Here is a 14,760-nt window from a genome sequence, read left to right on the forward strand (position 1 = left end):
TCCATTCCTTCACTGATGATGGAGAGTAGGCTGATAGGGTGGTAATTGGCCGGGTTGGATTTGTCCTTTGTGTGTACGGGACATACCTGGGCAATTTTCCACAAAGCCGGATAGATGCCAGTGTTGTAGCTGTACTGGAACAGCTTGGCTAGGGACATAGCGTGTTCTGGAGCACAAGTCTTCAGTACTATTGCCAGAATATTGTCAGGGGCCAAAGCCTTTGCAGTATCCAATGCCTTCAGCTGTTTCTTGATATTCCATGGAGTGAATCGAATTGGTTGAAGACTGGCATCTGTGATGCTGGAGACCTCCGGAGGAGGCCGAGAAGGATCATCCACTTGGCACTTATGGCTGAGCAGTGCTGGGGTGCAGGAGCGGTGGGTGAGTGCCGGGGTGTGGAGGAGAGTGAGCAGTGCCTAGTGTGGGGGAGGAGGGTGAGCAGTGCCGGGGTGCAGGGTGAGTAGTGCCGGGTTGCAGGGGAGCGGTGTGAGTAGTGCCGGGTTGCAGGGGAGGGGGGTGAGCAGTGCTGGGGTGTGAAGGAGGGTGAGCAGTGCCTAGTGTGGGGGAGGGGGGTGAGCAGTGCCGGGGTGCAGGGGAGGGAGGTGAGCAGTGCCCAGTGTGGGGGAGGGGTTGATCAGTGCCGAGGAGTGGGGTGAGCAGTGCAGGGTGTGATCAGTGCCGGGGTACAGGGGAAGGGGCTGAGCAGTGCCGGGGTGCAGGGGAGGGGGGTGAATTGTACCGGGGTGTAGGGGAAGGGGCTGAGCAGTGCCGGGGTGCAGGGGACGGGGTGACCAGTGTCGGGGTGCAGGGGATGGGGTGACCAGTGTCGGGTGTGAATGAGGGGGATTAGCAGTGCCGAGGATACGGGTGGGCCGTGTGACCAGGACTGCGATTGCAGTGTTGAGCAGTGCAGGAGGGTTGGGGAACAGGGGTGTGCAGAGCCACTGACAGCACTGCTGAAGTGCTTTGACACTGTTTTAAAGGGTTTCCATGCCTGCTCGGGACAACATCTAATTCATTCAAGGTTCAAATCTCTGCAAGTAGCAGGCAAACAGCCCAAGATTATGAGCTGACAGGTCCTGGTGGGACTAACAGCAGGGTCTTGGTGTTTGCCGCTATTGGGACCAGAGGATCTGGGCTAATATTTTGAGAGCAAAACCTGGTTCAACATGGCTTTTCAAATATTAGGTTTCCCATTCACTGAAGGTGCTTTGTATTCTCTGTACAGTTTCTTGAAATGGATCAATTCCTTTGGCTGAATGAAATGATCATGTTCTTGTTTCTTGGTAAAAGACGAGATGTTGTATATGAAACGTGAGCATCAAATGTCCATGGAGCTCAATGTGTTTGAAGTTTGTATTCAGACTCAATGCCATGGCTGTTTAACACTTGGAAATCTACTGATGCTGAAGAGATTTTACCCTTTATTCTTTCTTGGGATTTGAGTGTCGCTGGCAAGGACAGCACTTATTGCCCACCCCTAGTTCAAGTAATTCCTTAGATGAAGTTATGCCAACAAATATTAACAGTTCTTGCAGCTTAGTAGATGGCAGCTAATACTTGTAATTCATTGTTGGGGCTTTCTGCATCACCACTAAGCTATCTTAACACGTGGCCATAATCAGATATTACTTATTCATTTGTTAAATAATGCATCAACATTTTAATCATGCTGCTCTTCCCCCAAACTTTAGTGAAAAAGCAGCCCTGTCCATTTCTCACAGATGATGCTTCTCTGGTTCCCTCCATTTTATACTTAGTGAAGGGAACTGCCTCCATTTTAAGTTTTGATACTCTTGCAACTTAAAATACCCAAACCTGTTAAAACCAGCTTTCCACTAGTGTCATCATGAGCTCACACTCCAATACTGCAAGTCTGTAACTTCAGCTTGTTGCTATATGAGCAATGTCGAGCAGAAGTCAGACAATTGCCCAGAGGAAGAGAGGAAAAGTCAGGCAGAAAACTAACCTGCAGGCTGCTTTGGCATTTCTCTCAGTAGCCTGTCTTGGAATGAAAATGGCGGAGACCACAGCTAGCATGTGGTCTACTCAGGATCAATAGGGGAGAAAAGAGAATCAGATTATAATGCACCCCTTCTTTTATCTTCCCAATGAAACTAGAACATTAACAATTACTGAAACAACTCCATCTATTTTGTATATTTAACTTTTATTTGACACTTGAAATAATATTAAAATAAAAAAACACAGATTTCTATTCCACATAATGATAAATCCAACATCAACACAACATAATTACACAAGTTTCCAAAACCTAATTCATGTCGTTCACCTCCTTAGGGTGAGATAAAATCTCCTGCTTTGCAGACTGTGATGAGAATGGGAGTCCAGCATTTGCCCAGATTCTCACAGGCCAATGTTCCAAATTTTTCTGAAGTCATAAAAATTACAGTGAAAAAATAATGCTGCCCTGTGAGAGGAATTCCATAAAGAGTAAGAAAATGACAGTAAAAAATGTTCAGGTAGAAGAGCCTGCCAGTATGTTCGACCCTTTTGCACTATGCCACGAAGCAGGACAGTGCAGCACGTCCCAGTAATTTCTTAGCTTTGCCACAGGAAAAGGGGAGAAAATGTAATCTTGAAACATGGCTGGGAGAAAAGAGTGGCTTACTCGTTAGTGTTGCCAAGACTGATAAACTGAGCAACACGCCAAACTGTAAGAAAGGCCCTTTGCCTGTGGTCTTTTATTTTTTCTCAGCAGTTTTCCTCTTTGGCATACCACAAATGTGACAACTAACTCAACAGCCTCATGTAACAAGCAATTACATTAGTTATTGTTCAGGTAACTGTAAAGCTGTAAAATTGATTGAAATGAGTTAAGAAGGTAACCATTGAAACATTTGCTCACTCAGCTGATGTGGGGAACATAAAAATGTACATCAAGCTACAATTTGTTCAAAGAATGCTGAGTTAATGTTGCCATGTACAATTGCTCGTAACGTGTAAAAGTTGTTCAGGTTAGTTTCTCTCAAATATGGGGGACGAATTGTATCTGTGTGAGATACATCACCCTGTATAATGAGGCATATGTGTTGCACAATTTAAGAAGTTATTTTGCACATGATTACCTCAGTTTCAATGTCATATTTCAGGGACATCATCATGGAAAGCAGAATCAATTGAGAAAAAAAATGGCTCAGAGCGCCATCACCCAAACCTGTATTTAATATAGTTCTGACTTAAGATCAGATCTGCCTGTAATTATACAATCCTGTATAATTTATAGTAACAGAAGCTTACCAAAGCCATTCTACCTGGTACGCCTACACTTACAGTAAAAGCAACGGTTTTAAAGTCTGGATTGTCAGCACAGTTAAAAGGATTGCCACTTGGTTTGTCATGGATTTGTACTACTCCTTGCAATATCTTTATCCACCAGTGCAAGGAGCTAATTACTGTCACTATTTATTAGCAACTTGAATAAACAGAATTCATACAGAGATATGGTTCTGTTTCAAATCCACCTTGCATCAATGATCATACTCACTTTGGAGTTATCAGCAAGCACAGAATTTCAGCCTAAACACTACCAGTGAAAGCACTGAATCACCAAATTAGTGTATGGTCAGGACAAGCCCAATGTCTCCTGATTCTCCCAAAGCCACGCCCAGTACTTGTTAAGTTTGTGATCTTGAGGCTGTACCTGGGAAATAAAAATGAAGAAGAATACAGATGAGAAGAGAATGTACTTGCAATCCTTAAGAATTCCCCATTTGTGTGTGTCTGGGATATGGTAGGAAAGTAGCTTTATTATGCCTGCAATTCATCACACTGAGTTTTCACTGACGTGTCACTGAGTAGAGGCACAAGGGTGAAATCAGGCATGTTGCCAGGAGGAGAGCTCCTAATGGTCAGTTAGGGAATGGCATTCCAAGAATCTCAATTAGGATACTAAACGGTGCCTTCACTGATCTCCCATGGCACTGTTACTGGCTGCTTTGGAATCAGGAGCACAGATGCAATGTTTAGGGGTTCATTGAGCTTATTCCTTTAAGACCACTGCTCAGCTACTGTCTGCAGGGAAGAAGTCTAAATAAATATTGAGGCCAATTCAAATTAATTAATATTGCTGATGGGAGTTTTCTCTTGATTGGCAGCTGCTTGGCTCATCTTACTATCTCAAGAAACACAATAAGTTACCTCAAGACCAAGGAAACAGCAGGAGATACTGAGTTCCTTTCTCATTTGTACATTTTCAGTTGTGATTTGCTGTTGTTTTATACAAGGTATGATAACTAGAGAGTGATGAATCCTCTCAAACTTTGATATTTTTAAGAGCAAAATAAACACAAGCACCAGCTAAGTGTAAATAGTGGCTGTCACAAAATACCAGAACCAGAATTAAACCAAGCCTAGGGGCTGGCTGAATGGGGAGGGGAGAATCACAGTTAATCACAATCAAACTTCAAGCAAAGAACTGACAAAAATGGAAATAATAATAAATAGCATGACATAAACTTGTGCCACAGAAAGTGTAAACATGACACTAACAAGACGTGGCCCTATGCAAAATACTCAATACATTATACATTGCTGTAATTATTTGCATCAAAGATTGTTTTATTTTACCTCTTGTGTATATAGCATATCCCTTGAAATTATGCCTGTCTCTTTGACTTATCAACTACTGGTTGTAAACAACCTATGTTTACCCTGTCTTTCCTTTTACCATTTTGAACACCTAACAAATCTCCCTTTCAACTTTCTCTGTCTGAAGGAAAAATGTGGATAATTGAGCTTCATAGAGTCCTCATTTATAGAGTTGTTCTGGTAAATACCATTGTCTTCAGGGTTACTGTATTCCTCCTATAGTGAGAAGCCCAAAGGTGAACATGGTATTCTAGATGTGGTAGAAGCATTGTCTTGTCCTGAGTCCATCATAACCTCTTGGTACTTACTTATATTTAATTTCTTGCTATAAACCCCAAAATCCTATTTGTCATTTTTTAAAAATGGCTTTTTAAAGGTCTATCCAGTTTTAAGGTATTTTGTATCTACATGTCCAGATCCATTTGTTCCTGCACCATATTGTAAAACTTGCAAGCAAATTTCCATCCTTTATTCTGTATCACTTCATGTATTGACGAAACAGAACCAATTCAACCTCCCACCAATGTCCATCATACACTTCAGCACCATTTTCAATGCCAATATAGATATTCTGTAATGAGTTCACTGTACTTCATATAGTTCAGTAAATAGAACAAAACATCATAATGAATTAAAAAACCACTTATATAGCTGGTTAGTTCAGATCTTAACACAGCCTTTTGTGCAGCATGTATACATCATGTAGAGAATGGCTGAAGTTGCCTAAAACCTGGCTTACTCTCATGGAGCAGAGTAGCTTTTTCCCAGCTTTCTGCTGAGAGTAGGGGCTTTTGTTGGAGTGTGGTTCCATGGGCACTGGTGGACTTTTACCACTCTACATGTAAACCTAGACAATATGTGTTAGCAGGCTGTTCAACCACAGGGAGTAACTTCTAACAGCAACTCTGTACGCACCTCATGACAACAAAAATGGACATTTTACAGTTGCTGGATGATGATAAAAGCAAGAAGTCCAGTTGACTTTTGCCGACCCTAGAATGTTGAAATTAATTGTACGTAATGCATTCTCTTACAGCCTGGCTAAGATCTGCGGACTCAGCACGAACAGGGTATTAAACTGGAAACCATCTGCCCCATCGGTTCAGTACAGTGTTATGTACTGCATTTACCCACAAAACCGTCAAGGGACTTTTCAAATGGAACTATAGAATTTGGATAGTCATCATTCCTTCTCATAGGATTCAAACACAAAGTAAAAGTGCTTCAAGCAGTGTGCTTCAATACCATGAGAGAGACTCACCTTTCTGACCTCTACGCATCCTGATATCTACCTCCTGCAGTGACCTTTTCTTCTGAGAGTTTGGAGAGTTGTTTAACTGTGTTGGGAGGGAGAGTATGACTCACAAGCCTGATGCACACTTTCAAGAAAGGCGGCCACCAAATACAGACATGGAGCAGACGCTGATTGAGTTTTCCCTTGCTCTACTCCACAGCACCAATCAACTGTAGCTCTCCTACACCCCGAGCTGAGACTCTAACTATCTCAGCAGGGAGCAGAGGACCAAGCCTTCCTGACCTGTATCATACAATTGGGGTTGGGGGTGGGCGGGAGAGGGTGAAGAGTTGAGGGGCACTGATGAATTGTGTCGCTGGATTATGGTCACTGGGTGACCACCCTAGTTCACTGCTCTGGGGCTGATTATGTTTTGGCCTCTTCCTCTCTGGAGTCCCAACCTGTCTTCTAGTTGCAGAAGTCAATCCAAACTTTAAAACCGTTACATTTACTGTCAGTGTAGGTGTACTAGGTAGAATGGCCTTGGTAAGCTTCTGTTAATATAAATTATATAAAGTCACATATTAAAGATTGATTCTGCAATGGTCATAATGGCTACATAGGTCAGGCATGAATGGTGCAGAGAACCTTGTGTGTGGTGTGTTCAGAATGCAATAAAAAGGATATGCTGATAGGGTGAGATCTAGGGTGGAAGGAGGCTTGTATTGAGCATAAACACAGGCATGAACCTGTTCCATCGAGTAGCCTGTTCTTTGCTGTAAATTGTATGAAGATAAACACTCTATTCACTATAGCCCTGGATATGCTGAATCTAGAAGCCATGTTAACAGATAAAATGTTCTTTTATCTCTTACCTCCTTCCATTCTTTGACACAAAAAATCCTGTAGGAATCATTCCCGTACTTCCCGATTCCATGCAGCTCAATCGGGTACCTCCACTGTTTGGTAAGGAACTCATCTGTTACATGAATTACAAAAACCAATGTAAATACTTCCCAGAACTTCTCTGTAGTTAATGGAAAGAGGGGAGGGGGAACAGATTCCTACCTGATCGTCATATACTTTCTGTAATCTCGGCCACACATCCTTGCAGAAATTTTGTTTCAATCAGCATGTTCGACAGTCACCAAACCAAAGCTATTGACAAATCTACACTTGTAGAAAGGTCTTGTGAACTTACAATCTCACCCCACCCCTTCCCAAATCGTTCCACTCTACCACGTTACCCAGCCTTTTCCCATTACTTTTATTATTTTTAAACCAAAATGTTATGTGGAGCTGAGTGGGAGGAATCCCAGCACTAAGTGACACAGACTGGTCATTCTGGAATAGTACTCTGAAGTACTGTGGATCTACCTGGCTCAAGAACTGGGTTATCTAATCTGTCACACAAGATAAATTCTGAACTTCCATCTCCAGGGCTGCCTTGACTCCAAGATATCCCTGCCACAGTGATTAGAGCTGCACCAGCTTTCAGTCAGGACTAGTTTGACTCCACACATTTGTGTGATGCAAGGTAAGGAAGGAGTAGAAATTTTACACAGAAGGCTAAGATACTACAATATAAATAAAAGAAATCAACTGAAAGGAAACCAAGCCAATCAAGCTAACCCAATCCCCTGACCTGCATTTCTCCCAAGACACAGCAGGAAATCTGATTACCAATGGACTCCTCCAACAAGCAATCAAAATGTGTAACAGCTTCACATGAGAATTCTGTTAAAAGCAAAACACACAGAGGCTTGCCCTTACAAACAGAGGCAATAGTACAAAAACAAGGAAGTTATACTAAACCTCTATATATCACTGGTCAGGGGACAGCTACAGTTTTGTGTCCAATTCAGGGCACAACACTTTAGGAAGAATGTCAAGCCCCTGGAGAAGTTGCAAAGATTTACTAAATTGGTACCAGGGATAAGGGATTCAGTTATGTGGAGATAGTAGAGAAGTTGGATTGTTCTTCATACAACAGAGAAGGTTAAGAGGTGACTTAATAAGGCGGTCAAAATTCTGAAGGATTTTGATAGAGTTGACAGAATTTGTTCCCACTGGCAGAAATGTTGGTAACCAAAGGACATGGATTTAAGATGATTATCAGAAAGCTAAAGGAGAGATGAAGAGAATTTTTTTTACTCAATGAATTGTCATTATCTGGAATTCACTGCCTGAAAGGAGCAGGCAGATTCAATAGAAACTTCTGAAAAGGAAATGAATATTTACTTGAAAATGAAAAACAATAGTGCTATAGGGAAAATGCAAGGGAATGGGATTAACTAGATTGCTCTTCAAAGAGCCATCAGCTATCACAGGTCAAATGGTCTCCCTCTGTGTTGCATAATTCTGATGCCCTGAATTCGATAAAATAAAACCCAACCATCAATCCATCAGAAGACAATTAATGCTAAAAATATTGCTGAAAAGAAAGACATATTGCTGAAGCCTTTCATCTTGCACTCATCAGGACAAGTGCAAGAATACCAAATTTCAAACGATCACAACAATTTACACAAAAACAGAATTACCTGGAAAAACTCAGCAGGTCTGACAGCATCGCGGAGAAGTAAAGAGCTGAGGTTTCGAGTCCTCATGACCCTTCAGCAGAACTGAGTAATATTAGGAGAGGGGTGAAATATAAGCTGGTTTAAGGTGGGGGGGTGGGAGAGAGAGAGAAGTTGGTGTGGTTGTAGGGACAAGCAAGCAGTGATAGGAGCAGATAATCAAAAGATGTCACAGACAAAGGAACAAAGAGGTGTTGAAGGTGGTATTATCTAAGAGAATATGCTAATTAAGAATGGATGGCAGGACACTCAAGATACAGCTCTAGTGGGGGTGGGGTGGAAAGACTGACAGGGCATTACAGGTATAGATTTAAAAATAATGGAAGTAGGTGGGAAAAGAAAAATCTATATAAATTATTGGAAAAAACAAAAGGGAGGGGGAAGAAACGGAAAGTGGGGTGGGGATGGAGGAGGGAGTTCAAGATCTAAAGTTGTTGAATTCAATATTCAGTCCGGAAGGCTGTAAAGTGCCTAGTCGGAAGATGAGGTGCTGTTCCTCCAGTTTGCGTTGGGCTTCACTGGAACAATGCAGCAAGCCAAGGACAGACATGTGGGCAAGAGAACAGGGTGGAGTGTTAAAATGGCAAGCGACAGGGAGGTTTGGGTCTTTCTTGCGGACAGACCACAGGTGTTCTGCAAAGCGGTCGCCCAGTTCACATTTAGTCTCTCCAATGTAGAGGAGACTGCATTGGGAGCAACGAATGCAGTAGACTAAGTTAGGGGAAATGCAAGTGAAATGCTGCTTCACTTGAAAGGAGTGTTTGGGCCCTTGGACGGTGAGGAGAGAGGAAGTGAAGGGGCAGGTGTTGCAGCTTCTGTGTGGGCATGGGGAGGTGCCATAGGTGGGGGTTGAGGAGTAGGGGGTGATGGAGGACTGCACCAGGGTGTCCCGGAGGGAACGATCCCTACGGAATGCCGCCGGGGGGGTGAAGGGAAAATGTGTTTGGTGGTGGCATCATGCTGGAGTTGGCGGAGGGTGATCCTTTGAATGTGGAGGCTGGTGGGGTGATAAGTGAGGACAAGGGGGACCCTATCATGTTTCTGGGAGGGAGGAGAAGGCGTGAGGGAGGATGCGCGGGAGATGGGCCGGACACGGTTGAGGGCCCTGTCAACGACCGTGGGTGGAAAACCTCGGTTAAGGAAGAAGGAAGACATGTCAGAGGAACTGTTTTTGAAGGTAGCATCATCAGAACAGATGCGACGGAGGCGAAGGAACTGAGAGAATGGGATGGAGTCCTTACAGGAAGCGGGGTGTGAGGAGCTGTAGTCGAGGTAGCTGTGGGAGTCGGTAGGCTTGTAATGGATATTGGTGGACAGTCTATCACCAGAAATTGAGTCAGAGAGGTCAAGGAAGGGAAGGGAAGTGTCAGAGATGGACCATGTGAAAATGATGGAGGGGTGGAGATTGGGAGCAAAATTAATAAATTTTTCCAGGTCCCGACGAGAGCATGAAGCAGCACCGAAGTAATCATCGATGTACCGGAGAAAGAGTTGTGGGAGGGGGCCGGAGTAGGACTGGAACAAGGAATGTTCCACATACCCCATAAAGAGACAGGCATAGCTGGGGCCCATGTGGGTACCCATAGCCACACCTTTTATTTGGAGGAAGTGAGAGGAGTTAAAGGAGAAATTGTTCAGTGTGAGAACAAGTTCAGCCAGATGGAGGAGAGTAGTGGTGGATGGGGATTGTTGGGGCCTCTGTTCAAGGAAGAAGCTAAGGGCCCTCAGACCATCCTGGGGGGGGATGGAGGTGTAGAGGGATTGGACATCCATGGTGAAGAGGAAGCGGTTGGGGCCAGGGAACTGGAAATTGTTGATGTGACATAAGGTGTCAGAGGAATCACGGATGTAGGTGGGAAGGGACTGGACAAGGGGAGAGAGAAGGGAGTCAAGATAACGAGAAATGAGTTCCGTGGGGCAGGAACAGGCTGACACGATCGGTCTGCCGGGACAGTTCTGTTTGTGGATTTTGGGTAGGAGGTAGAAGCTGGCCGTCCGAGGTTGGGCGACTATCAGGTTGGAAGCTGTGGGAGGAACATCTCCAGAGGAGATGAGGTCAGTGACAGTCCTGGAAACAATGGCTTGATGTTCAGTGGTGGGGTTATGGTCCAGGGAGAGGTAGGAGGAAGTGTCTGCGAGTTGACGCTCAGCCTCCGCGAGGTACAGCCAGACAGCAACAGCACCACCCTTGTCAGCGGGTTTGATGACAATGTTGGGGTTGGACCTGAGAGAACGGAGTGCAGTAAGTTCAGAGAGAGACAGATTAGAATGGGTGAGAGGAGCAGAGAAATTGAGACGGCTAATGTCACGCCGACATTTCTCAATGAAAAGATCAAGAGAAGGTAAGAATCCAGAGGGAGGGGTCCAGGTGGAGGGAGAATATTGGAGGTGGGTAAAAGCATCCGTAGAACGGGGAGAGGCCTCCTGCCCAAAGAAGTGAGCACGGAGACGAAGGCGGCGGAAGAAGAGTTCAGCTTCGTGCCGAGCCCGAAATTCATTGAGATGAGGGCGTAAGGGTATGAAACTAAGTCCTTTGCTGAGCACTGAACGTTCAGCATCGGAGAGGGGAAGGTCAGGGGGTATAGTGAATACACGGCCAGGGCTGGGATTGGAAGATGGGGTGGGGATGGAGGGACAGGCAGGGGTGGAGGGTCCTAGATGGGTGTTGATGTCGATGAGTTGTTGGAGCTTGCGTTCTTTAGCACTTGAGAGAAAGAGAAAAAGTTTCTTGTTGAGGCGTCAGATGAGACAAAGAATAAAATGAAACTGGGGGCACGCGTAGCTTTGAGAAAGGGTGCGGCGATGCTGCTGGAGGGAGAGGTCGAGTGTGTTCATATGGCGGCGCATGGCACTGAGTGTGGATCTCAGAATGCGACGGGAACAGCAGTCCGAGAAACGTTTTATGTCCCGGAGATACCTGTAATCCTGGGTGGGTTCGAAACAAGAGGGATGGAATTTCAGTTGAAATCCACTTTAGATCTTGAACTCTCTCCTCCATCTCCACCCCCTTTCCGTTTCTTCCCCCTCCCTTTTTTTTCCAATAATTTATATAGATTTTTCTTTTCCCACCTACTTCCATTATTTTTAAATCTATACCTGTAATGCCCTGTCAGTCTTTCCACCCCACCCCCACTAGAGCTGTACCTTGAGTGTCCTGCCATCCATTCTTAATTAACACATTCTCTTAGATAATATCACCACCTTCAACACCTCTTTGTTCCTTTGTCTGTGACATATTTTGATTATCTGCTCCTATCACTGCTTGCTTGTCCCTACAGCCACGCCACCCCCCCCAACTTCTCTCCCCCCACCTTAAACCAACTTATATTTCACCCCTCTCCTAATATTACTCAGTTCTGTTGAAGGGTCATGAGGACTTGAAACGTCAACTCTTTTCTTCTCCGCCGATGCTGCCAGACCTGCTGAGTTTTTCCAGGTAATTCTGTTTTTGTTTTGGATTTCCAGCATCCGCAGTAGTTTTTTGTTTTTACAACAATTTATACTATATGAGAAAAGGCAGATTGGTTGGCAAGTCTTCTTTGATTGGCTGAGGTGTTGCCATGCAGAAAGCAACAAGAAACTATACACTCCTGGGTAATTCACTACAAGTGCAAGGCTTGGACATATTCCTTTTGTTTTCAGAGAATGGGTCCCTGTGTACGAATGTGTCGCTTCTAGCAAGCATAAATGAGCCACATTACGAGCTCGACTGATGAAATTAAATTGGCTTTTGGTGTAGCTATTAGTTAAAAATTTCAGCAAACTTCCCCTAAGCAGCTCCAATCCTTTCCCTGAGCTGAGGACTCAAGTTCTGCTTCAGACCCAGAAACTTCATCTGGGTCTTGGATACTGGGGAATTTCCAGTTCCTGAATGTGAGAATCAAGACACCTTGAGTAGCTTTCATTCTCAGAACCCACCACACTGCATCATGTGAAAACCAAAGGATATTTTGAAAATAGGAACTGTGAGGGCTGAGCTTTGGGAGGAAAAAAAATCTTAACTAAAAGCATTTCATTTATTCAGCGCTTCACAAAGCTTAATACCTGAGCTACCTGTTGTTTGGTTAGATTGGGTCAGATATTTCTGCTAGCAGAGAAGAAGATTTATAAGGTGCTCTTAAGCAGACTTTGGCCACAGGCCAGGGTTGTTGAGCCTACCATCTTGCCACAGAGAGGGGCCAATGACACTGGTTCGAGCTGTTAGCTTCAGGAGAGTCAATGGCAGGAAAAACCTCCCCGAAAAAAATAACAGCTTCAGCAAGGACAATGGGTGCAATAGTGGGAACTGGGGGTAAAATATTAAATTCATTTAAATAGCTCAGAAAAAAGAAAGGTTTTCAGGAGGAAAAATAAATTAATATAGCACTTCTGTGATGAGCAGATCCACAGTCGGAGGCAGAGGAAAAACTATATGCTATAATGGAAATAACCAGGAAAAATAGGTTTTGGACAGGCAAGAACCAAATACCTAGCACCTTAAACATGTTTCATAAAACAGTATTTAGATAGTATTACAAGTATTGTATTTGTGTGGCCTGAAACTTTCAGTTTCGGTACACGATGCAGTGTTTTACCAATCATATGCCCCCATCGGTTAAGGGCTATACCTGCAATGTCTTTCTGATGTTTGCATGTTCTTTTTGGATTGTGTGTGACTTGTTGCCTAGAGGGTATGTAGAAGGTTTTCTCCTAAGCCTTCAATGATACTCACTCTGGGAGGTAACCACCCCCCGTTCCAGATCTGATTTCCCCCTGTCTGAACAGTGAGGCACCGAGACTTCTGCCTGATGAAGTTCAGAGCAGGAATTCTCCATTCCACGGCACTATGTGATACTGCACCAACATACAGCAGGACATAGCAGAGGAGCTGAAATCAGATCATAAGGAGAGATATAAATAGCAGAGAATTAGAAATACCCTAAAATTTGCAGGGACCAAATTTAGGAAAATAGGAAAAGTGACCAAAGAGGTGTGAAATTATAGGCACATCAATGTGTAAAGTTGATGATCTGCAGGCATGAAGTGACACATAGGATTATGATGTGGTTGCATTAAGAGACATAACTCATGCAAGGCCAGGAAAGGATTCTTAATATATCTGGTTACCAAGTGTTGACTAACTTGATAGAATTCTTTCATGAAATAAGGGAAGGTTGATCAAAGGCAGTGTGGTAGATGTTGTATACATGGACTTTCAGAAGGCATTCGACAAAGCGTCACACAGGAGGTCTGTTAAGAAGATGGAAGCCCATGGAATTAAGGGGAAAGTGGTGGTATGGATACAAAATTGGCTCAGTGACAGGAAACAATGGGAGGTGTTGGGGGATGGACGTTTTTCAGACTGAAAGGTGGAAAGTAGTGGGGGTCTCTAAGGGTCAGTTTTGGGTACATGGCTCTTCAATTTTTATAAACAGCCTTGATTTGGATGAAGGGAATAACATTATAAAGTTTGTAGATGATGAGAAAATTAACAGAGAAGTACATGATGAGGATAATCGTAGACTTTGGAAAGCCAAAGAGGATGCTGAAATGGGTAGAAGCATGGCAAGTGAAGTTTAATGAGAAGTGTGAAGTGATGTACTTTGGAAGGATTAACATGGAAAGACATAAAAGCCTCCTTCTGTTCAGTAAATTTCTATATTCCCAGATTACTGCATAGGGATAGCTTTATAAACAGACAGAACCAGTAAAACAGAACACATCAGAGTCGGTCAAAGGAATAGCAACTGAAGAATAATACCAGAAAACTTAGTGATAGATTTGGCTCTCAGCTCATACAGGCCAAGTGGTTTCAGAAGTTCTGCTATTTCCTTCCAATCAGCTACCCGGGCCACTTCAGCAGAAGGGTATCTCTCCAGGAAATCCCATAGCACAGGAATGGCCTTTTTACCTGAGACAAGGAAAAGACTATTACCAGAATCATTACAAATTAACACCTAAATATTTATGATGACTGAGATGCTAGATAGCAAAGCTGGGCAGAACAATACTATATTAGCATCTAGTATCAGTATCAAACACTCCCAGAGAAGACAAAGAACAGGTTAAAGACAGACTGCATCTCCCTCCTTTCTGCCTCAGAAATTCCTTACATTTCATCTGTGTCCCATAAATTGTGTGTCAAACATTGGACCGTTTTCTGCTGTGCACTTGAATCACATTAGAAAATGGGTTAACTCAAATAAAACAAAAAGTGCTGAAAATACTCAGTAGGTCTGTCAGCACCTTTGGAGAGAGAAACAGAGTTGAATAAAGACTCTTCTTCTGAACTGAAGGAAGATAGAAATGTGATGGTTTTTATGCTGTTGAAAAGGAAGGAAGAACAAAAGGGAAGGA

The 14,760-nt window shown here is 43.6% G+C and overlaps 1 protein-coding gene across 5 annotated transcripts in view; it reads right to left on the reverse strand.

Moving 5' to 3' along the window:
- Nucleotides 1-2,159: 2,159 nt before the first annotated feature.
- mbd4 (methyl-CpG binding domain protein 4) overlaps nucleotides 2,160-14,760 on the reverse strand; it is a 32,747-nt gene continuing 20,146 nt past the window's right edge. For 4 of the 5 annotated variants that reach the window (XM_078543869.1, XM_078543870.1, XM_078543867.1 and 1 more), the window contains 3 exons: nucleotides 14,165-14,314; nucleotides 6,721-6,824; nucleotides 2,160-3,664 (listed from right to left, as the gene is read on the reverse strand). In XM_078543869.1, the coding sequence (XP_078399995.1) occupies nucleotides 3,587-3,664; nucleotides 6,721-6,824; nucleotides 14,165-14,314 (332 nt within the window). In that variant the 3' untranslated portion in view covers nucleotides 2,160-3,586. The remainder of the gene's footprint in view (nucleotides 3,665-6,720; nucleotides 6,825-14,164; nucleotides 14,315-14,760) is intronic. The other variant, XR_013576861.1, reaches the window with a different exon arrangement.

This window comes from Cetorhinus maximus, chromosome 6 (genome assembly GCF_964194155.1).
Source record: "Cetorhinus maximus chromosome 6, sCetMax3.hap1.1, whole genome shotgun sequence".
In the NCBI taxonomy this organism is placed as follows: Eukaryota; Metazoa; Chordata; class Chondrichthyes; order Lamniformes; family Cetorhinidae; genus Cetorhinus; species Cetorhinus maximus.